This window comes from Papio anubis, chromosome 7 (genome assembly GCF_008728515.1).
Source record: "Papio anubis isolate 15944 chromosome 7, Panubis1.0, whole genome shotgun sequence".
Lineage (NCBI taxonomy): Eukaryota > Metazoa > Chordata > Mammalia > Primates > Cercopithecidae > Papio > Papio anubis.
The window spans coordinates 104,122,385-104,144,266 of NC_044982.1; the positions used below are offsets into that span (position 1 = coordinate 104,122,385).

The window sequence follows — 21,882 nt, forward strand, 5'->3', positions numbered from 1 at the left end:
GTTTTGTTTTGTTTTGTTTTGTTTTTGGTGGGATCTTAGTATTTAAAGTCTGTAGAAATTTTGTCTACTAGTCTACTAGTTCTGCCATAATTATATATAATCATACTTTTTTTTTTTCTTCTTTGAGACAGAGTCCTCACTCTGTTGCTTAGGCTGGAGTGCAATAATGCCATCTCAGCTCACTGTAACCTCTGCCTCCCAGGTTCAAGCAATTCTCCTGCCCCTAGTTGAGATTACAGGTGTGTGCCACCATGCCCGGCTAGGTTTTGTATTTTTAGTAGAGACAGGATTTTGCCATGTTGGTCAGGCTGGTCTCGAACTCCTGACTTCAGGCGATCCACCCACCTTGGCCTCCCAAAGTGCTGAGATTACAGGCATGAGCCACAGCGCCTGGCCACTGTTTTCTTTTTTTTTTCCTAAGATAGGGTCTCGTTCTGCCACCAGGGCTGGAGTGCGGTGGCGCAGTATTGGCTTACTGCAACCTCTGCCTCCCAGGTTCAAGTGATTCTCCTGCCTCAGCCTCCTAAGTAGCTGAGACTACAGGCATCTGCCACCATAGCTGGCTAATTTTTGTGTTTTTGGTAGAGACAGGGTTTCACCATGTTGGCCAGGCTGGTCTCGAGCTCCTGACCTCAAGGGATCCCCTGCCTCAACCTCCCAAAGTGCTGAATTACAGTCATGAGCCACCGTATCCAGCCAATCATACTGGGTTTTATTGTTGTTGTTGTTTGAGACAGAGTCTCGCTCTGTTGCCCAGGCTGGAGTGCAGTGACGTGATCTTAGCTCATTGCAACCTCCACCTCCTGGATTCAAGAGGTTCTCCTGCATCAGCCTCCCAAGTAGCTGGGTTTACAGGTGCGTACCACCATTCCCAGCTAATTTTTGTATTTTTAGTAGAGGTGGGTTTCACTATGTTGGCCAGTCTGGTGTCCAACTGACCTCAGGTGATCTGCCCACCTCAGCCTCCCGAAGTGCTGGGATTACGGGCGTGAGCCACTGCACCCAGCCGAATCATATTGTTTTTATACCCTCAAATAATTCCAACAGGGTGATTTGGCATGCTGAGGCCCTTTCAAAACTAAGATGCTCCTTACCCACATCTAGTTGATATGTTTACTTAAATGTTTGGTAAAATTTCCTGGGCAAACTAGTAGACCCTGTAATAAACAATAGGATTTATGTTCATCTTTAAAAAATATTTCCAGATATTCCCTAGGTAGAAACTTATTCTGAGAGAAGGTATAGTCGTCAGTCTGCCAGTCTTGGAGTTGTTCTTTACCCCCAAGGGGGCTGTTCATATTGTTGCAAATTCCATTATCTCACCTTTGAGTGAAATTTACTCCCAGCCTCCAAACCAGTGATCCTGCCTTGCCTCTTGACTAGGCCACTCTAGATCACTCAGTGAGCTCACCAGGTCTGGATCTATCTAGCTTGTTCAGTGAGACATGGGGTCTCACTATGTTGCCTAGGCTGGTCTTGAACTCCTAGGCTCAAGCCATCATCCCACCTTGGCCTCCCACCAAAGTGCTAAAAATAATGAAGTTACGTAAGTAATGCAATTTGAAACAAATAGTTTGAATAATTTTAAAATGAAGATAAACAAAAGAGAAAATAATTTTATCTGTTGAGATACTATTTTTTTTTTTTTTGAAACGGAGTCTAGCTCTGTCGCCCAGACTGGAGTGCAGTGGCACGATCTTGGCTCACTGCAACCTCTGCCTCTGGGTTCACGCCATTCTCCTGCCTCAGCCTCCTGAGTAGCTGGGACTACAGGCACCTGCCACCACACGCCCAGCTAATTTTTTTGTACTTCTAGTAGACACAGGGTTTCACCGTGTTAGCCAGGATGGTCTTGATCTCCTGACCTCGTGATCCGCCCACCTCGGCTTCCCAAAGTGCTGGGATTACAGGCATGAGCCACCACTCCCAGCCGAGATACTTTTAACATTTGGAATATTCTTGTAACCTAACTCCATTCTGGAGTATTTTTTCTAGTCTGTCCATTTGTCTTTCCTCTTTTAATTGTGTGCTCATCACCCTCACTCATTTTTCTAATGGGTTGCTTATCTTTTATTTATTGCTTTGTAAGGGCTTTTTGTTTTTGTTTTTGTTTTTGTTTTAAGGAGCGGAGAGTTTGATAGGCAAGAAGGAAGGGAGAAGACAGAAGGAGGACGCTCCCCTGTACAGAGACAAAGGGAGGGGGGGCTCCAAAGCCGAAAACGGAGGTCCCCACCGGCCACGGATACTGGTCAGGTATATATGCAGAGGCTGGAGGAGGCGGTGTTTGATTTGCATAGGGCTCAGAGGATTGGTTTGACTAGTCATGTCATTCACGTAGAGAAAAAGCTGGCCCTCCCACCCTAGTCTTTTAATATACAAATGCATGATGCCATGACGTTCTACACACGTGAGGATATGTGGGGGTGGCCATGTTGCCAGGAACTTGCAGGGAAAGGGCAAGAAGGCTGCGGGAATCTCCATGTTTGGGTGGACCCAGTTTCTAATGGCCGACTTGCATATCAAAGGTTGCTGGCCTGGCTCTAAGAGCCTGGGCTTTACAAGAAACTTTTCCAGAGATGCTTTAAAACTTCCCAGTGACCCCTTTTCCTACAACACTCCCCCACTGTGGAGATGCCACACTAACTCTGTTAGGGGGTTTTGGGCGACGACTCTTTCTGGCTACTTCCTGCTGAAAAGGGACGTCAAATGGGGAACAGCAGCTAGGGCTCCTCCTGGGGTTGATCTAAGAGTCCTCAGAAGATGGCGTGTCCATGTGTGGTTCAGTTTGTAGCACCATTTGGAGTTTGATTGCAGTCTGATGATTGAATTTCCTTTCCTGGCCCATGCACCAAAATGATACGGCTCTGATGAGTGGAGGAACACTAGGGTTCTTGGTCCTCATGCCGGTTTAGAGAAAACGACACAGACACGACGTGGAGTGGTTTTAAGGAGTGGAGCATTTAATAGGCAAGAAGGAAGGGAGAAGACAGAAGGAAGAAACTCCCTTGTACAGAGACAGATGGAGGGGGCTCCAAAGCCGAAAGAGGAGGTCCCTCTATGAGGGCTTTTTATGTCTTAGTTAAGATATCAAGGATAATTATATGTTGCAAATATTCCTTTTAATTTGTTGTTTGCCTTTTAACTTTGTGCTGGCAGGTTTTTGGTAAATAGAACTTTTTTATTGTTTTTTTCTTTACAGTTTCTTCTTTTGCTTTATAACAGGGTACATTTTGATTAATTTCTATTTAAAAACAATGTGATGCTTTAGAGCAAGGTTCAAGTAAATATAAACATGTAGGTGCACGGTAGAGTACCTTATTCACAGTTATTGATTACTGCTGTTTTTGGTTTTTCTTACTGGGGCTAAATAGAAAACAGGATGTGATCTTTGGCTTTTAAAGGCTTTCAGCTTTGGCATTTAAAACATTTATTCTTCTTAAAAATAGAGAGAGTCTCACTGTGTTCCCCGGCTACTCTCAAACTCCTGGGCTCAAGTGATCCTCCTCCCTTGGCCTCCCAAAGTGCTAAGATTACAGGTATGAGCTACTGTACCTGACCTAAAATCTCTATAAAAGTTTTTTTTCTGCTGCTAATATTGAGCTCTCACACCATTTACTAGCTCTGATTTTCCAGCAAAAGATACTCACTTTACTTCTGACCATTCTCAGTCAATCCCTGAGACTTCTCTATGAGGAGAGCTTTACTTCTGATGTAATCTTTCTCTGCTTCAAGCCTCTGCAACTTCATATTAGATAATAGCAAACTCCCAGCTAATCCTTATACACACAATCAACTTCTCCTCTTCTCCCACATGCTTTCTCCATCTCCTAAATGAGAGCTGGGAAATCTGTTCTGCCCTTTCCCCTCAATCTTTTTTTTCGTAGACAGTTTTGTTTTGTTTTTTTGAGATGGAGTCTCGGTCTGTTGCCCAGGCTGGAGTGCAGTGGCAAGATCTCGACTCACTGCAACCTTCTTCTCCTGGGTTCAAGTGATTCTCCTGCTTCAGCCTCCCAGGTAGCTGGGACTACAGGCGTGTCCCAACTAATTTTTGTAGTTTTAGTAGAGACGAGATTTCACTGTGTTGGCCAGCCTGGTCTCGAACTCCTGACCTCAGGTGATCCACTTGCCTCGGCCTCCAAAAGTGCTGGGATTACAGGAGTGAGCCACTGTGCCTAGCCTTTCCTAGACATTTAAAAGAAAGAAAGAACAAAAAAGAAATAAAAAAGAAGCTTATAAAGCAAATATCATGCAGGTGTTTCCTTATAGTTATGATCACCCTGCATAGTAAGTCACTTGGTATTGAGTACCCACTGCTTTCAGTGACATCGGGTATGTTCCTCTTGTTTATGGGTTCCAACACCTCCTACTCCAAGAGACAAACATTTGTTCTGTTCAAAACTTTATATCTCATTCCAGTGGTGTATTCTGCCAACCCATGTTTAGATAATTGGTATTGCACTTTATTATTACCATAATTAGATATCTTCCCAATGGGAGGGAGTATAATTTTCATTTTCTGTGAGAACTCTTATGCAGGCAGATGTATTTTGCTGGGAGTTGGGAGAGGGGCAAGAACCAAAGCTGGAAACCTGTTGATCCCATGGGGTGGTAAGAGATATACCTCTGCTATGCCACCTGCTGCCCTGTGGTTCTGAGTGGGTTTTTGTTGTTACTGTTGTTATTTTTCCCTTTAAAAATTGTAAAAGCAGTCTATCAGCCCCCTAAAAAAGTTTTGAAAAACTAACCCAATAGTAATTCCACTACTCTGCACATAATCATTTTCATTTTTTTTTAAATCTTGACTCAAATGCATGCATAATTTTACATTGTTATAGTCTGACAACATTTTTGTATTAGTCTTTTTAAACTTGACATTATAAGTAATTGTCCTTGTTGCTATATAGATTTCATAATGAGAATTTTTAAAAATTAATTAATTAATTTATTTATTTAGAGATGGAGTCTCACTCTGTCACCCAGGCTGGGGTGCAGTGGTGCGATCTTGACTCATGGCAACCTCTGCCTCCTGGGATCAAGTGATTCTCCTGCCTCAGCCTCCGGAGTAGCTGGGATTACAGGCGCCCACCACCACACCTGGCTAATTTTTGTATTTTTAGTAGAGACAGGGTTTCACCATGGTGGCCAGGCTCAAGACCTCAAGCTATCTGCCTGCCTCAGCCTTCCAAAATGCTGGGATTACAGGCAAGAGCCACCACGCCCGGCCCATAATGAGAATTTTTAATGACTGCATTACAGCCTATTAAGTATTTTTTTTTTTTTTTTGGTCTTAAGACATTTAAATTCTTTTTGTGTGTGTCACTCTCTTTTGTGCTTTTTAAATAATGCTGTAACATATCATTTTTGCATATAGTTTTTGAGAATTTTTGTTCTTAGGATAAATTTCTAGAAGTGGGGTTCCTGGACCTAACGTTTGCCACTTTTCTGGTTCTGTGAAGCTACCATACTGCTTTCTAAAAGAATTGTGCCAGTCTGCATCCTGAAAGGTTTTCAACATAAATGTGACATAAGAAACACGTAAGCCAGTAAAGGCCCTGGAATGCTGAAGCAGATCCAGGTTTTAAAGGGACATGGTGAGGTTTTTCTTCTCCCTCCAGCAGGTTTGAGCCAGCCAGTTTCATGTTTCATCTTAAGTGTGAGTTTTATGAGAATTTCCTAATGGAAGGTCTCTCTAGGGCCTTGTGTTTCCCATGTTGCAGTAGTTCTGTAGCTCTGCTTCCCCAGATCATGAAGGAACCAGGTGCATGAAGTTAAAATAGAATTATTATCTTATTCTTTGTATATTAAGTCAAAATAGAATTTAGGCTTCCCCCAAATTGTCAACTGACCAATTTGATAACTGTTGGTACTTTGCAAGTCACCTTGCTCCTCAGGTTTAATGGAGGAGCATTTACCAACTGGTAACAGTTTTAGGGTGAAAAGGAATCAAGTGTGTCTGCTGAACAGAGAAAAAATACCTAGGGATGATGTAATTTTCTAGAGTTTATTAATAAGACAACACAAATAGCAAATCATTTTGGATTTGATTGAATTTATGCAGCAAAAACCCCCAAAGTTATATAAAGTTAGTGAGTAATTGCTAAGAGTAAATTAGCAGAAGAAGTTATAGCCAGGTTCTATGTATTAATCAGTAGTTTTCTAAAGGCTGGAAGTGCCGAGTGGCTTTTTGCTAGTGCACATGATCATGGAGGGATGAGGTTCCCTGAGAAGCTGGGGGAGTATGGTAGGAGCATAATCTTTGTGGCTTTGTAACTAGCTGTCAATTTCCAGGTACTGAGGTTTAAGATCATCCAAGCAGGCTTGTCGCTACATCTCACTACTCTTTCCATCTCTGCCCCCACCTCTCCAGCATTTTAGAAACCTGTTGGGGTAAAACTGAGGTGGGTGGCTTCCTGTCATAGTATGTGGGGTTTTGCATGGGTGTCCTGGCTGTGTGTTCATTAGTTTGATGGGTGTGTAGTGAAGATGGTCCAATGGGACCCTGGTGGTCACTGATTCTGTTCTCTGTTTCTGTTATAGCCCTTGCCAGCATCCAGCCATGGGGGATATGAAAACCCCAGATTTTGATGACCTTCTGGCTGCCTTTGACATCCCAGACCCCACCAGCCTTGATGCCAAGGAGGCCATCCAGACACCCAGTGAGGAGAATGAGAGTCCCCTCAAACCTCCAGGCATATGTATGGATGAAAGTGTGTCCTTATCTCACTCAGGATCAGCCCCTGATGTGCCGGCCGTGAGTGTCATTGTCAAGAACACCAGCCGCCAGGAGTCGTTTGAAGCAGAGAAGGACCACATTACTCCCAGTCTCCTACACAATGGATTCCGGGGCTCAGATCTGCCTCCAGATCCCCACAACTGTGGGAAATTTGATTCTACTTTTATGAATGGAGACAGTGCCAGGAGTTTCCCTGGCAAACTGGAGCCTCCCAAGTCAGAGCCATTACCCACCTTCAACCAGTTCAGTCCAATCTCCAGCCCAGAACCTGAGGATCCCATCAAAGATAACGGATTCGGGATAAAGCCCAAACACTCTGACAGTTATTTCCCACCCGCTCTTGGGTGCGGAGCTGCGGGGGGCCCAGTCCTGGAGGCTCTGGCTAAGTTTCCGGTTCCAGAGCTGCATATGTTTGATCATTTTTGTAAGAAAGAACCCAAGCCAGAACCCCTGCCTTTGGGGAGCCAGCAGGAACACGAGCGAGGTGGGCAGAACGCAGTGGAACCTCACAAGGATCCGGATGCCACTCAATTCTTTGGGGAAGCTTTGGAGTTCAACAGCCATCCTAGCAACAGTGTCGGAGAGTCCAAGGGGCTTGCCCGGGAGCTTGGTACCTGCTCATCAGTCCCCCCTAGGCAGCGTCTAAAGCCAGCTCATTCCAAGCTGTCCTCTTGTGTGGCAGCCTTGGTGGCCTTGCAGGCCAAAAGAGTGGCTAGTGTCACTAAGGAGGATCAGCCTGGCCACACAAAGGATCTCTCAGGGCCCGCTAAAGAGGGTTCTAAAGGTAGCCCCAAAATGCCCAAGTCACCAAAGAGTCCCCGGAGCCCTCTGGAGGCCACTAGAAAAAGTATCAAGCCATCAGACAGCCCTCGTAGCATCTGCAGTGATAGCAGCAGCAAAGGCTCACCGTCTGTGGCTGCCAGCTCCCCACCAGCAATTCCCAAAGTGAGAATCAAAACCATTAAGACATCATCAGGGGAAATCAAACGGACTGTCACAAGGATCCTGCCAGATCCTGATGATCCAAGTAAGTCCCCTGTTGGGTCACCTCTAGGGAGCGCCATTGCTGAGGCCCCAAGCGAGGTGCCAGGGGATGAGGTGCCTGTGGAAGAGCACTTTCCTGAGGCAGGCACAAATTCAGGGAGCCCCCAGGGGGCCAGGAAAGGGGACGAGAGCATGACAAAGGCCAGTGACTCTTCATCTCCCTGCTGCAGTTCTGGGCCCCAGGTCCCAAAGGGGGCTGCCCCAGGCTCACAGACAGGCAAGAAGCAACAGAGCACAGCACTGCAGGCATCCACCCTGGCCCCTGCCAACCTCCTGCCCAAAGCCGTGCACTTGGCCAACCTGAACCTCGTTCCCCACAGTGTTGCTGCATCAGTGACAGCCAAGTCCTCAGTGCAAAGACGGAGCCAGCCACAGCTTACACAAATGTCGGTGCCCCTGGTCCACCAGGTGAAAAAGGCTGCTCCACTGATTGTAGAGGTCTTCAATAAGGTCCTCCATAGCTCCAACCCCGTGCCCCTCTACGCGCCAAATCTCAGCCCGCCTGCGGACAGCAGGATCCACGTGCCGGCCAGTGGGTACTGCTGCCTGGAGTGTGGAGACGCATTTGCCTTAGAGAAGAGCCTGAGCCAGCACTATGGCCGGCGGAGCGTCCACATTGAGGTACTGTGCACACTGTGCTCCAAGACGCTGCTCTTCTTCAACAAGTGCAGCCTGCTCCGGCATGCCCGTGACCACAAGAGCAAGGGGCTCGTCATGCAGTGTTCCCAGCTGCTGGTGAAGCCCATCTCTGCAGACCAAATGTTCGTGTCGGCCCCTGTGAACTCCACGGCACCAGCAGCCCCAGCCCCTTCATCGTCTCCCAAACATGGCCTCACTTCGGGCAGTGCCAGTCCTCCTCCTCCAGCCTTGCCACTCTACCCAGACCCTGTGAGGCTCATCCGGTACTCAATCAAGTGTCTTGAATGTCACAAGCAGATGCGGGACTACATGGTCCTGGCTGCACATTTCCAGAGGACAACAGAGGAGACAGAGGGGCTGGTAAGCAGACCCTCACTGTTATGGGTATCGGGCCCCTGGCTCACACAGGTTCCATGACTGGGCATGGAGAGGAAAGCTCATTGATATGGGGGCAGTGATGGAATCTTATGAGTCTTAGAAGAGGACGTCTGCCTGAATATTTAGTGCTTGGTGTTTGTTGGAAAAGGTGTCCTGCCCATTACTGAGGTGAGACCCTAAATTAGCAAGTGTATTTATGGACATGTCCCATTTCCATTTAGCTTTCCCTCAAAGGGTCTGTCAAGGCCCAGTGTCAGGCCAGAGATAGGTCTTTACTGCATGATCTCCCTCTGGTCTCTGGCAGGTGTCAGCACAGTCTTAGCATGTGACCAAGGAACTTGGGGACAGAGATAGGTGAGTCACCGCCCCTGCACCTCAGTCTGTTCTAAGAACTTTGTCTTTTTTTTTTCGCTTGAGACGGAGTCTCGCTCTGTCGCCCAGGCTGGAGTGCACTGGTGGGATCTCAGCTCACTGCAACCTCTGCCTCTGGGATTCAAGAGATTCTTGTGCCTCAGCCTCCCCAAGTAGCTGGGACTACAGGTGTGCATCACCATGCCTAGCTAATGTTTATATTTTTGGTAGAGACAGGGTTTCACCATGTTGCCTAGGCTGTTCTTAAACTCCTGGCCTCAAGTGATCTGCCCACCTTGGCCTCCCAGAGTGCGGGGATTATAGGTGTGAGCCACTGTGCCCAGCCAAAGAACTGTGTCTTTGATAAGTTGTTCTGACCTGCAGTGACACAGCTGTTTTTGCAGTCCAGTGACATAGCTGTTTTTGCAGTCCTTTTGTGGAAACTGCAGTAGGGCCAATGGCAGGGCTGGGGTAGAAGGAAGGAGAGTGGACAGACATGTGGGGCCTGTGGCAGAGGTTTTTGGAGCCTCCTCCTTTCAACTGCATTCTCACCACTCCAGGAAAGCAACTGTGTTTATCTGCTTGTTTTGATTCTTGGTTATGCTTGATGAGATTCATTTAAAAAAAAAAAAAGGCCTTCTGCACTGAGAATACCCTTTGGCGCCTTCTGTGTCTGTGTTATGTGTTAGTGGTTTCCCTGAAGAAGGAGGCCTCCAGAAGGTGGTTCTCTTCATGACACAGCCAAACCCACCCCTCATGGTGCTTCCCTAAGCTGATGCTCCAGAGGCCTGGTGGGAGGAAAGCAAAACGCTCTTTTTGCTTCAGTTCAGCCAGGGGTCTGTGCATGTGTTGGTAGCTGATGAGCTTTGCATGTGTTCACCACTGTGCATGGGCTGGGGGTCTGTGCCAACCAGGGGATGCCTGCAGAAGGGAGTCTCACCTTTAGGAGTTCACAGTGGCTTAGCAAGGGCAGTGGTCACCACCCAAACAGCTACAATATGTGGCCGACTGAGTGGGGCTAAACCAAGGTTGTAAACCTGATTGCATAGAGTGCTTCAGAGGGACTAATTCATGGTGACTCCATGCATGAGGAAGATGCTGCGTGGAGGTGACATTTAAGTTGGGCTTGCAAGGATGAGTTTGGAGGAGTAGGAGGGGCAAGGGTGTTCTGAGTATAGGGAGCAAAGGAGTATGAGAGAGCAGAGTGGGTTTGAAGAAGAGGAAATTGTTATGCATGAGGCTGGTCTTGGGAATATTAGGGTAGAGGTCAGAGGTTGAGTTTGGTGGACCTGTAGGGCTTCTCTGGAGGACTCAACCCCCGAAAAGGGCCAGAAGGTTCTATAGGATCCCACTATGGCTTCTCATCTTCCCTGCTCTGTTTCAGTTTGCGTTTTTCTTCTGATGCGTCAGATGGGGTATGGTCACTCTGGGTCTCTTCCCCTGGGGCTTCAGTGTTCTTGCTGCCCCAGCATGGTTGAGTTGGGCCAGGTTTATTTTATCTGAGTCAAGGGGCCATGAGGACCCTTGGCAGTGGAGATCTGATGCCTGGGCCTGGGAGTTTTTCACACTGGTCCTTACGTATCTTCTTTTTTCTTTCTTTCTTTTTTTTTTTTTTGGGTGAGACAGAGTCTTGCTTTGTCACCCAGGATGGAGTGCAGTGGTACGATCTTGGCCCACTGCAACCTCTGCCTCCTAGGTTGAAGTGATTCTCCTGCCTCAGCCTCCCGAGTAGCTGGGACTACAGGTGTGCGCCACCACGCCTGGCTAATTTTTGTATTTTTAGTAGAGATGGAGTTTTGCCATGTTTGCCCAGGCTGGTCTTGAACTTCTGACCTCAAGTGATCCACCTGCCTCGGCTCCCCAAAGTGGTGGGATTACAGGCATGAGCCATCACACCGGCCCTCCTTGTGCATCTTCTAAAATTCGAGGAAGCAGAGGTCTGGGTGTAGGATCCCAGGCTGGCATGGCATATTTCTCATCTTACATCCTCTCTGTGTCATTCTGCCCTAGTGGGAGCTGGAGAAGAGCACCAGCTGACAGGAAGGGAAGGAGTGCACAGAAGGCTATCAGGCCTCTCTCAGCTAGCTCCAAATCCCTCACAAAACCTCTTACCACTGGCTTCTGAGTCTCAGGGAAAGGGTGAACCCTGAGCTATGGGCTTAAAAACTAGGCTTGATGGCTGCTGGGCTTGAGTTTTCCACAGGACAGTACCTAGCTTCAGCCCACGTGTCGAGGGCAGGGGGTGGACAGATAGGTTGCGCTCGACACCACAGCAGGGACTGCGGGAACAGCATTGGTTTGAGCTTTCCATCTTCTTCCTGGAAGTCTGCCCTTGAATGGAGCATGCCTCCCTCTGCAGTGACCCAGGGAGTCTTTCATCCTTCCTCTTGCTTTCCAAGCTACGTTGGTGGGGCAGGATGTCAGCCAGATGGATATTGTCATTCCACCCAACACAATTAGTAACAATCCCTTAATATTACCTACTATATGTTCATATTCAGATTTTTCCAGTTATGTCAAAAAATGTCTTTTTACAGTTGGGATTATTTTGAGTCAGGATCTGAACATGGGGCTACACATCACATTTGTTTATGTTTCATAAATAGCTCAATCTGGAACAGTACCTCTTCCCACTCCATCCTAGTAGACACCCTCTTTTCATGCCATTGACTTGTTGAAGAAACTGGGTCATGTGTTCTGAGCATTTTCCAGAACAATTCTGGGTTTAACTGATTGCTTCCTAAGTTTTCCAGAACTTTGAGTTTTGCTGATTACTTCCTCATGCAAGGAATTTTTTCCTCCATGTCCCATATTTTTTTCTGTAGACTAGAAGTTAGCAGTAAAGACTTGATTAGATTCAGGTCAGTTTTGATGGAGGGTGGGAGTGGAGGGTGCTGTGTTCTTCCTGTTTCATAACTTAAGGAGGCACAAAGTGCCTGATTGTCTCACTTTTAATGATGCTGAATTGATGAGAGTGAATTTAGGTGATAATATTCTGATCCCTTCAATGTAAAGCTCCCCACCTTTTACCTAATTATCCATCAGTAATCACTGTTTGAGTCTAATTTTATTGAGTTTCAAAGGATATTTTTCTAATTCTTTGTTTCTTTCGCATTTATTAGCTAGAGTTCTCTATAAAGTATCTTTTTTGCTTCCATGAGGGCTCTTTAGTTACTCTAAAATATAATTTATGTTGGAAAATGGGATAATTTGTTTCTTTTAATTAACAGTTCTCAGAGCTGTGAGTTGATACCCTGAAAATCTCAATTGGTGTTCTAAGAGTCCTTCTTCTATTGTTTTAAAATTGTGGTAAAATACATGTAACGTAAAATTTCCCATCACAATCATTTTGATGTGTACAGTTCCGTAGTGTTAATGTTAGGTGTATTCACATTGTTGTGAAACCAGTCTCCAGAACTCTTCATGTTGCAAAACTGAAACCCTGTATTCATTTTAAAAAAGAAACAAACAAACAAAAAAACAATTCCCCATTTATCTTCCTCCTCCTAAGCCCTGGCAACCACCCTTATGTTTTCTGTCTCTAGGAGTTTGACTATTCTAGGATCTCATACAAATGGAATCACACAGCATTTGTCTTTTTGTGACTGGCTTTTCCATTTAGCATGTCCTCAAGGTTCGTCTATGTTGTAGCATGTCACAATCTCCTTCTTTTTTGGCTGGGCGCAGTGGCTCATGCCTGTAAGCCCAGCACTTCCTGGGTGGATGAGGTGGGTGGATCATTTGAGGTCAGAAGTTCAAGATCAGCCTGGCCAACATGGTAAAACCCTGTCTCTATTAAAAATACAAAACAAAAAACAAAAAAAACCTGGAAAACTAAAAAACAAAAATCAGCCAGGCTGTAGTGGTGCATGCCTGTAATCCCAGCAACTCGGGAGGCTGAGGCAGGAGAATTGCTTGAGCCTGGGAGGTGGAGGCTGTGGTGAGCCAAGATCGTGCCACTGCGCTTTAGTCTGGGTGACAGAGACCCTGTCTCAAAAAAAAAAAAAAAAAAAAAAATTCCCTTCTTGTTTTAAGGCTGAATAATATTCCATTTGGTGTATATAACACATTTTGTTTTTCCTTTCATCCATTGATGAATACTTGAGTTATTTCCACATCTTAGCTATTGTGAACAATGTTGCTATGAACATGAGCATAAAAGTATCTATCTTTGAGACCTTGCTTTTAAGTCTTTTGGGTATACACTCAGAAGTCCCAGCTACTCGGGAGGCTGAGGCAGGAGAATGGCGTGAACCCGGGAGGCGGAGCTTGCAGTGAGCCGAGATCCGGCCACTGCACTCCAGCCTGGGCGACAGAGCGAGACTCCGTCTGAAAAAAAAAAAAAAAAAAAAAAAAAGAAGTGGCACTGCTGGATCATATGGTACTTCTGTGTTTAATTTTCTGAGATACCACTGTACTATTTTCCACAGTAGATGCACCATTTTATATTCCCACCAACAGTGCCCAAGTGTTCCAGTTTCTCCATATCCTCTCCAGCACTTATTTTGTGTTCTTTCAAACAGTAGCCATCCTAGTATTTTTGAGGTGACCTCCTCTATTAGTTTTATGTTGTAGTGGCTCATTGTTTTTATATATTCAGTGTATTTACATATTCAGTCATTTTTTTTAATGCTCATGTTATCCTATCTTTGGTCAGTGGCAGCCCCTTCGAGCTGGCTTCTATATCCCTTTAGGCAACTCCTTTGACCCCACATCAGTGTCTCCCTCTGTGAGTAGGACAGGTGTCCCCTTTACTAAGAAGTTAAGAAGGGCCTCTCCAGCCTGCAGGCACCAGCTAAGTCTTTTACTTTTTCCCTCTGGGCTGGCTGCTTGTCAGAGCTCTGCCCATCAGAGCTCAAGGAGTCTGGTTGTAGGACTTGTACTTCCCCTGGTTTTCTCCTGGGGCTGAGAACAAAGGAGCCGCTACCTAATCTGACCTTGTCTGTGGGTATATTTGCTTAGCTGTGGCTCAGGGAACCCCTGCCCCCCATCCCACCCCCACCTCCCACCCCCGCAACTCTCCTATCCCCCAGAGTGGGCAAACAGGGCTAGAGCAATGGAAACTGACAAGACTATTCAGTCAGTCTATATTGAGAGCCTTCTGAGTACCAGTCAGGGTGGTCTCAGATCCACTTTGGAAGTCACTGAACTACCTGACTAGAGGTGCTGAGCAGGTCTCTACCAGGCCAATGTTGGGGGTAGATGGCAAGAACTGCCTCTACTGAGCTATGACAGAGACCCTGGTGGGTCTAGCAGTGCAGTGAGGTCTTAGAATTCAAGATGTGCTTTCGGCCTCTGCAAAGGAAAAGCTGGTCCTCTGCTAAGCCACAGGAAAGAAACACAGTCCTAGGGGCAGAACTGGTCTTTGAGAGAATAGAGTCAGGTCTGTCTCCAATTAATAGGGTATCAGACAAAGCTTTCTTGGGTATCAATATCAGCATTCGAAATGAGGTCTAGGAGTGTCAGAAGTGTCCGGGAGAGTTAGAAGAGAGAGTGGTTGGGGGAAGGGGTTATTCTGACCCATGTGCTAGAAAGCCAGACAGCCCGTGTTGGAGAGCCACAGGCCTGTGGCTCCTGCATGATCTGCTTTCTTGGTGTTCTTTCCTAGACCTGCCAGGTATGCCAGATGCTGCTGCCCAACCAGTGCAGTTTCTGTGCCCACCAGCGGATTCACGCACACAAGTCCCCCTACTGCTGCCCGGAGTGTGGGGTCCTCTGCCGCTCTGCCTACTTCCAGACCCATGTAAAGGAGAATTGCCTGCACTATGCCCGCAAGGTGGGCTACAGGTGGGTGCTGCCTGGCTTGCTGTCCTGGTATTGCCCAATGGCTGGTCCTTTTCCTAAACCAGAACTTATTTCAGATAGTTTTGGTCTTAAGAGGCTTGAGTTTCAGTCTAACAGGACAAGAGCATTGTATGGTATGTGGACAGACATTTTTTATTTGGTAGCAGACAGGAAGAGCAAGAGAGAGAAGAATAAGGAGTTTAAAAAACTTAAATATTAAAAAATTAGCTTTGAAGTTTTGGGGAGATTAGAATACATATAATACTTTGTCTATTTGCTTTTTAAAAGTATCTAAGTTTAATTTGCTCACAAAGTTATCACATTCAGCACATTAAATGTAAAGTACTGTTTCATTAATGAATGTACTAATTACAGTACTTGGAAATGTTTGCAGGTTTTAACAAATGGGGCTGCAAGATGCCAAACTCAAAGGGCTTTAGTATCTTTCTTTTTGTTAATTTTTGTCAGTTTGTGGCAAAATAGGCAAAACCTGAGACTGGAAGAAAGGATCAGCCTCTTGGTAAAATCAAGAAAACTCATATTTTAAATGGAATCTCCTCCTTTGTGTCAAACATAAGCAAGAAGTCATTTTCAGGAAAAAGATTAAAGTGAGGGAAAAAGCTTCCCTCTAGAGTTCATTGATCTGTAATTTGTTTTCTGCTATTTGACATTAAATTTTTTTTGGTTTTAAGTTCATTTGACTTTTTTGTGTGTACTTATTATTGTCTTTAGCATTGTGTTAGACACTCAGGATACAAAAATGATTAAGAAACAGCGCTTGCCCTGGTAGGTTACAAACATAAGAACATAAGTAATTATAACTCAGAGTGCTAAGTCCCACAATAGAGAAATGGTCAGGAAGGCTTCCTAAAGGAGATATTAGGAGATTTTCAGGCAGAAGAAGGGGAAACCATATCTGGCAAGGGCCTGAGCAGGAATACCAGCATACACAAAAGGGGTGTCAGGAATGATGAGTATGGTTGTATAGAGGAATGTCAGGATGAATTGTGGGAGTGGGGAGAAATGAGACTAGGGAGTTGGCAGAGGCCAGGCCATGCAAGACCTTGTATTTCTTGGCAGACATTTGGACTTTATCCAATGGACAGTGAGGAGCTACAGAAAAATTTGCAGCAGGGGAGTGATTTGGCTAGTGTATTTTAGAAAGATCATTCTGGGAAGCAAATACATATATTAGTGAGGGGAGAGACTGAAGACTTCTTGAAAGGCAAGTGTGATGATCCAGATGAGATGCTGAGGGCTTCACTGAAGCCATGATCGTGGGAATGGAGAGAAGGTAGATTTGAGAGGGGTTTAGGAAGAAGCATCAAGATTTGATAATAGCTTTTATATGAAATGAGGGATGAGGAGTTTGGCAAAGGCAAGCCCAGGCTATGCAAGACCTTATATTTCTTGGCAGGCATTTGGGCATTTTCCAGTGGACATTGAGGAGCTACAGAAAGATTTGCAGCAGGGTAGTAATCTGGCTAGTATGTTTTAGAAAGATCATTCTGGGAAGCTAACACATATATTAAAGTTTTGCAGTGACTCCCACATTTCTGACTTGGGGTAGACATTTTATTTTTATATTTTTTTGAGACAGGCTCTCACTGTCACCCAGGCTGAAGGGCAGTGGTGTGATCGTGGCTCACTGCAGCCTTGACCTCCCGAGCTCAGGTGATCCTCCCATCTTGGCCTCCCAGGTAGCTGGGACTACAGGCACGCACCACCATGCCTGGCTAACTTTTTGTGCTTTTTATAGAGACAAGATTTCACCATGTTGCCCAGGCTGGTTGCGAAACTCCTGGGCTCAAGCGATCCTCCCACCTCAACTCCCCAAAGTGTTGGGATTACAGGTGTGAGCCACTGCACCTGGCTGGTATAAACATTTAAAAATGTAGACTGATTTCTTTTTCATCTTATGGAGGATGGAGTGTCTAAAGTACATTAAAAACAAGACAAACCTAAGACAGGATTATACAAAGCACTTACCACCAAGTTGCTGAAGAGCATTGCTTGGCAACATCCCAGGCTACATTTTAAACCAAACATCTGAATATGTTTTTACGGTATCCTGTAACACTTAAAAATACCTTTCTAGCCTTGATTTAAGTGTATGCTGCTTGTTCTGAGATCAAATCCAATCAAATAGTAATACAATCAACACTTAAATATTTATCTTTGAATCTTGAACCCAAGAATTTTTTTTTTTTCTTTTTCTTTTTTTAGATGGAGTCTCGCTCTGTCACCCAGGCTGGAGTGCAGTGGCAGCATCTTGGCTCACTGCAATCTCCACCTCTCGGGTTCAAGCGAGTCTCCTGCCTCAGTCACCTGAGTAGCTGGGATTATAAGCATGTGCCACCATGCTTGGCTAATTTTTGTATTTTTAGTAGAGCTGGGATTTCACCATGATGGCCAGGCTGGTCTCAAACTCCTGACCTCAGGTGATCCACCTGGCTTGGCCTCCCAAAGTGCTGGGACTACAGGCATGAGCCACCGCACCTGGCCCAAGAAATTTTTAGTTGTATGGATGGGTTAATACTTTTCATTTTTAATTACATATTTTCTTATGTACAAGTAAAAAGAAATATCTCAAAAGCAATTCAGTTTATCAAACCTTTTTGTAAGGAATGCCAGACCAAATATGTTGTGATTCAGCTAAAGGGATTACTGAAGATAGTGATATTAAAATTTTCAGTGATCTGCAGTTGAAGTCAGAAGACATACACAACACTACAGTGTTCATAACAGAGTTGTGCAATCACTACAAACAGTTTTAGAGCATTTTTACTATCCAAGAAGAAACTTAATATCCACCACTCCACCACTTCTTTCATCCCCGTAACCCTAGGCAATCACTAATTTACTTTCTGTCTCATAGCTCTTCTGGACATGTCATATAAGTGGAATTATATAATATTAGCATAATATTTGCAAGGTTCATCCATGTTGTAGCATATATCAGTATTTCATTCCTTATTATGGCTGAATGAGATTCCATTGTGGGGATATACCATGTTTTGTTTATCCATTTGTCAGCTGATGGACCTTTGGGTTGGTTCTACCTTTTGGCTTCATGAATAATGAATAATGTGAATAATGCTGCTGAAGAACATTCATGTACAAGTTATCATGTGGACATGTTTTCAGTTGCTTTGGATACCTAGGAGTAGAATAGCTGGGTCAGATAGTAACTCTATAGGGAGGGGAACATCACACACCGGGGCCTGTCAGGGGATGGGGGATTGGGGAGGGATAGCATTAGGAGAAATACCTAATGTAGGTGATGGGTTGATGGGTGCAGCAAACCACCATGGCTCTTGTATACCTATGTAACAAACCTGCACATTCTGCACATGTATCCCAGAACTTAAAATATAATTTTAAAAAAGGAAAAAAATAGTAACCCTGTTTAACTTTTTGAGAAACTGTCAGACTATTTTGCAAAGTGACTGCACCATTTTTACATCCCCACCAGCAGTGTATGAAGGTTTTGATTTCTATACACCCTTGCCAACACTTGTTATTGTCTTCTTGATTTGTAACCATCCTTATGGGTGTGAAATAGTATCTTGTTTCCCTGATGGTTAACTAACAGTGTTGATCATGTGCTTATTGGACTCCACCTTTTTTTTTTTTTTTTGAGACAGAGTCTCACTCTGTTGACCAGGCTGGAGTACAATGGCACTATCTCGGCTCACTGCAACCTCCGCCCCTCCCCGGGTTCAAGCACTTCTCCTGCCTCAGCCTCCTGAGTAGCTGGGATTACAGGCGCCCACCACCATGCCCGGCTAATTTTTGTATTTTTAGCAGAGACGGGGTTTCACCATTTTGGCCAGACTGGTCTTGAACTCCTGACCTCAGGTGATCCCCCGACCTTGGCCTCCCAAAATGCTGGGATTACAGGCGTGAGCCACTGTGCCTGGCCTGGACTCCATCTTCTTTGGAGAAATGTCTATTCAGATCATTTGCCCACTTCTGAATTGGGTTATTTGACATCTTATAATTGAGTTGTAAGAGTTTTTTATATCTTCTGAATACAAGTTCCTTGTCAGATTTGCTTATATTTTCTCCCATTCTGTGTATGTTAATTTTTTTAGTACATTCTCTTTTTTTTTTTTTTGCCCAGACATTTTTTTTATTATTTTACTTTAAGTTCTAGAGTACATGTGCACAACGTGCAGGTTTGTTACATATGTATACATGTGCCATGTTGGTGTGCTGCACCCATTAACTCATCATTTACATGAGGTATATCTCCTAATGCCAGAAATTTAAATTTCATTCAGTAGGCTTATTGTTAGTAATTCTAGTTTTAATATTTTGAAACTATTTTTATGTATTATCAGATATAGCAAATAATTATAATATTGTTCTTAAGAATGATTTTCAGTAGAAAAGACAACAGTTACAAATGTAAAATCAGAATTTAAATAAAAATACTGTCTTAACTTCAGCTGGGTTAAATATATATAGTCCCCTCCAAAATATATAGTCCCTGGTTCTTTCCACTAAAAACTCCTAAAATCAATAACATAATAAAACTAAGCAACCCCAAAACCCATACAGTGATCTCTAAATATTATTCTTCACTAAAAGGATCAGTTATTTTGAGAAATGTCTGATTAATTATGAATTTATTTAAAAGTTTAGTGTTATTTTTAGTAAATGTTCAATTCCATTCCCCAAAGGACCTCTAGAACAAACAAACAAACAAACAAACAAAAACAGGATGAGCACGGAAAAACAATGCAGAAGAGGAGGAGAGAGAGGCTTTTCTAGTTTATAAGAGTTATAACCACTCCCAAGATAAAATCAGGTCAAACAAACAAAACCATGAATCTAGCTACATATCAATTTATGTAGCAAAATTACATACCGTCTATCCAAGACGGTATGAGGAACTCTTTTGCACAGATAGGCAAACACTCTGTTTTGAGTGACAATGCGATCTTCTTCCTCCTTTCTTAATCTACAGACTTCCATTTGCAAAGAAGCAATAGTTTCTTGTTGCTCAGTTCGTTTTTTCTTATAATGCTGGCACTTCACCTATAAAGTTTTCTGCTCCTTTTGAAGATCTTTTATTTTATTCTGTTGCTGGCAAGCCCTATTTAGTGATTCATCCTCCAATTCACCAATTTTGGATTTCACACTCTCCATAATTTATTCCAAGTCATTAGCTCGTTGTTCTTGATTGGTTGCTCGGCTGTGCTCTAGCTGAAGTTCATTTCTAAGCTGCTGATTAGTTTCTATAAGCTCCTGTATCATGTTCTGTTGACGTGAGGTTTCTTCCACCAACAATTTCAAATTCTGTCTCATCCTTTGTGATGACTGTTTGTCAAAAATGATGAGATCTTTGAGATCTGTTCTTTTGACTAGAGACAAAGGTTTTAAGCCATGCATCATCAATAGCACATTTATGCTTTCCCATTCTGCTTCTTCCTGCTGTTTTTCAGTCATGAGTCTAGCTGACGGTTGATTGGAATCCTGAGGTTTAAGGGCTACCAGAAACATAGTTTCTTTTGTAGAATCAAAAGAAACAGACATTGGCAATTAAAAAATTTGAGTTGCCTCAGTCATAGCATACTACTCTTGCACTTTACACCTGGTCATTCAGGTTGATCTCAATGAAATGATCACCCAACAAGTCTCATGTCTGAAACTGGATCTTCATCTTCCTCAGTCGCCACCTCCCACCAGCCAGTACATTCTCAAGATACCTATGTTCCATTTTATTGAAGTCTACTACAGAGTTTTACAATATTATTTTATGTTTTGTATTATTTTTGCTTTTACTTGATGATAATGTAAAAAGTCTCTATATATGGTTATTTATATAATATAAATATATATATAATTTATATGTATTTTATGTAAAATATGCATACACATATATTTCAGAATTTTATAAATTGTTCTGTTCTTTGTTAATAATTTGGAGAGTGGCTAATGATGTCATAAGGAAGCAAGTTTAGACTGTTTTAATGTTATTTTCTTATTTGTGATTATTAACAAGGTTAAATACTTTATGTTGTTTATCTTTTCTAAAACTACATATTTCACAACATATGATTCTATAATTGCCTATTTTCTCTTAAGCTGTGGTCAAGTGCAGTGTCATATGGTTGGCACTCTTTTCTGCACACTTTCTCATCAACTTGTAAACCCCGTTGGATTCAGTCCTTCATTGAGGGTACTTTGCATGTGTTCTCACTTTCAGTGAGGTTTCTCGAAGAAATGTCTACAAGATACATAGAAGGAATTTTCAGTAGCATTCGAGAAGGATATATTTCTACTGTTTCTGCAGGAGTTTGGTCAAACGGCACAAATAAAGCCACTTAAGAGATTCTTTACACATATCAGGTGTACTTGGCCACTTTGGATGAATGTGGAATTATGTGCTTTTTTCTCCTCTTAATACTTTGTAGTGTGGAAATACTTGTGTGTGCTAGAAGTTGGTTTCACTCTTCTGTTTAGCAGGAGAGAAAGGAAAATTAAGTAAGTAGCTTGTATAGAAGCCCTAATTTAAAGCATACACAAATTTAGTAATGAATGCTCTATGGAGTTCACTGCAAAAAGCTTTCTGGTTCTGTGGGCTGCTCTTCGTTGCTAATTAAATTTTCGAAGGTGATTCTCTACCCTTCCCTTCCAATACATACAAGGAAGAAAAAAGATTGTTCAGGATTCTGTGGTGATTTATGTGGACTGTGAAAATGTATCACACCTGTAATCCCAGCAATTTGGGAGGCTGAAGTCGGTGGATCACCCGAGGTCAGGAGTTCAAGACCAGCCTGGCCAACATGGTGAAACCCTGTCTCTACTAAAAATACAAAAGTAAACTGGGTGTGGTCGCAGGTGCCTGTAATCCCAGCTACTTGGGAGGCTGAGACGGAGAATCGCTTGAAACCAGGAGGCAGAGGTTGCAGTGAGCCGAGATTGTGCCACTGCACTCCAAC

General features: G+C 43.9%; 1 protein-coding gene and 1 pseudogene across 7 annotated transcripts in view; one reads left to right on the forward strand and one right to left on the reverse strand.

Moving 5' to 3' along the window:
• ZNF592 (zinc finger protein 592) overlaps nucleotides 1-21,882 on the forward strand; it is a 56,786-nt gene that overhangs the window by 24,851 nt on the left and 10,053 nt on the right. For 3 of the 6 annotated variants that reach the window (XM_017960875.3, XM_003901330.5, XM_017960877.3), the window contains 3 exons: nucleotides 2,124-2,253; nucleotides 6,538-8,776; nucleotides 14,754-14,932. In XM_017960875.3, the coding sequence (XP_017816364.1) occupies nucleotides 6,557-8,776; nucleotides 14,754-14,932 (2,399 nt within the window). In that variant the 5' untranslated portion in view covers nucleotides 2,124-2,253; nucleotides 6,538-6,556. Of the gene's footprint in view, nucleotides 1-2,123; nucleotides 2,254-3,511; nucleotides 3,537-6,537; nucleotides 8,777-14,753; nucleotides 14,933-21,882 lie in introns of those variants that run through there. The other 3 variants (XM_009210822.4, XM_017960878.3, XM_021940836.2) reach the window with 2 other exon arrangements.
• On the reverse strand, nucleotides 19,769-20,627 carry LOC116275669 (annotated as a pseudogene). The gene has a single exon (XR_004184742.1). The product of XR_004184742.1 is annotated as a centrosomal protein of 70 kDa-like (transcript).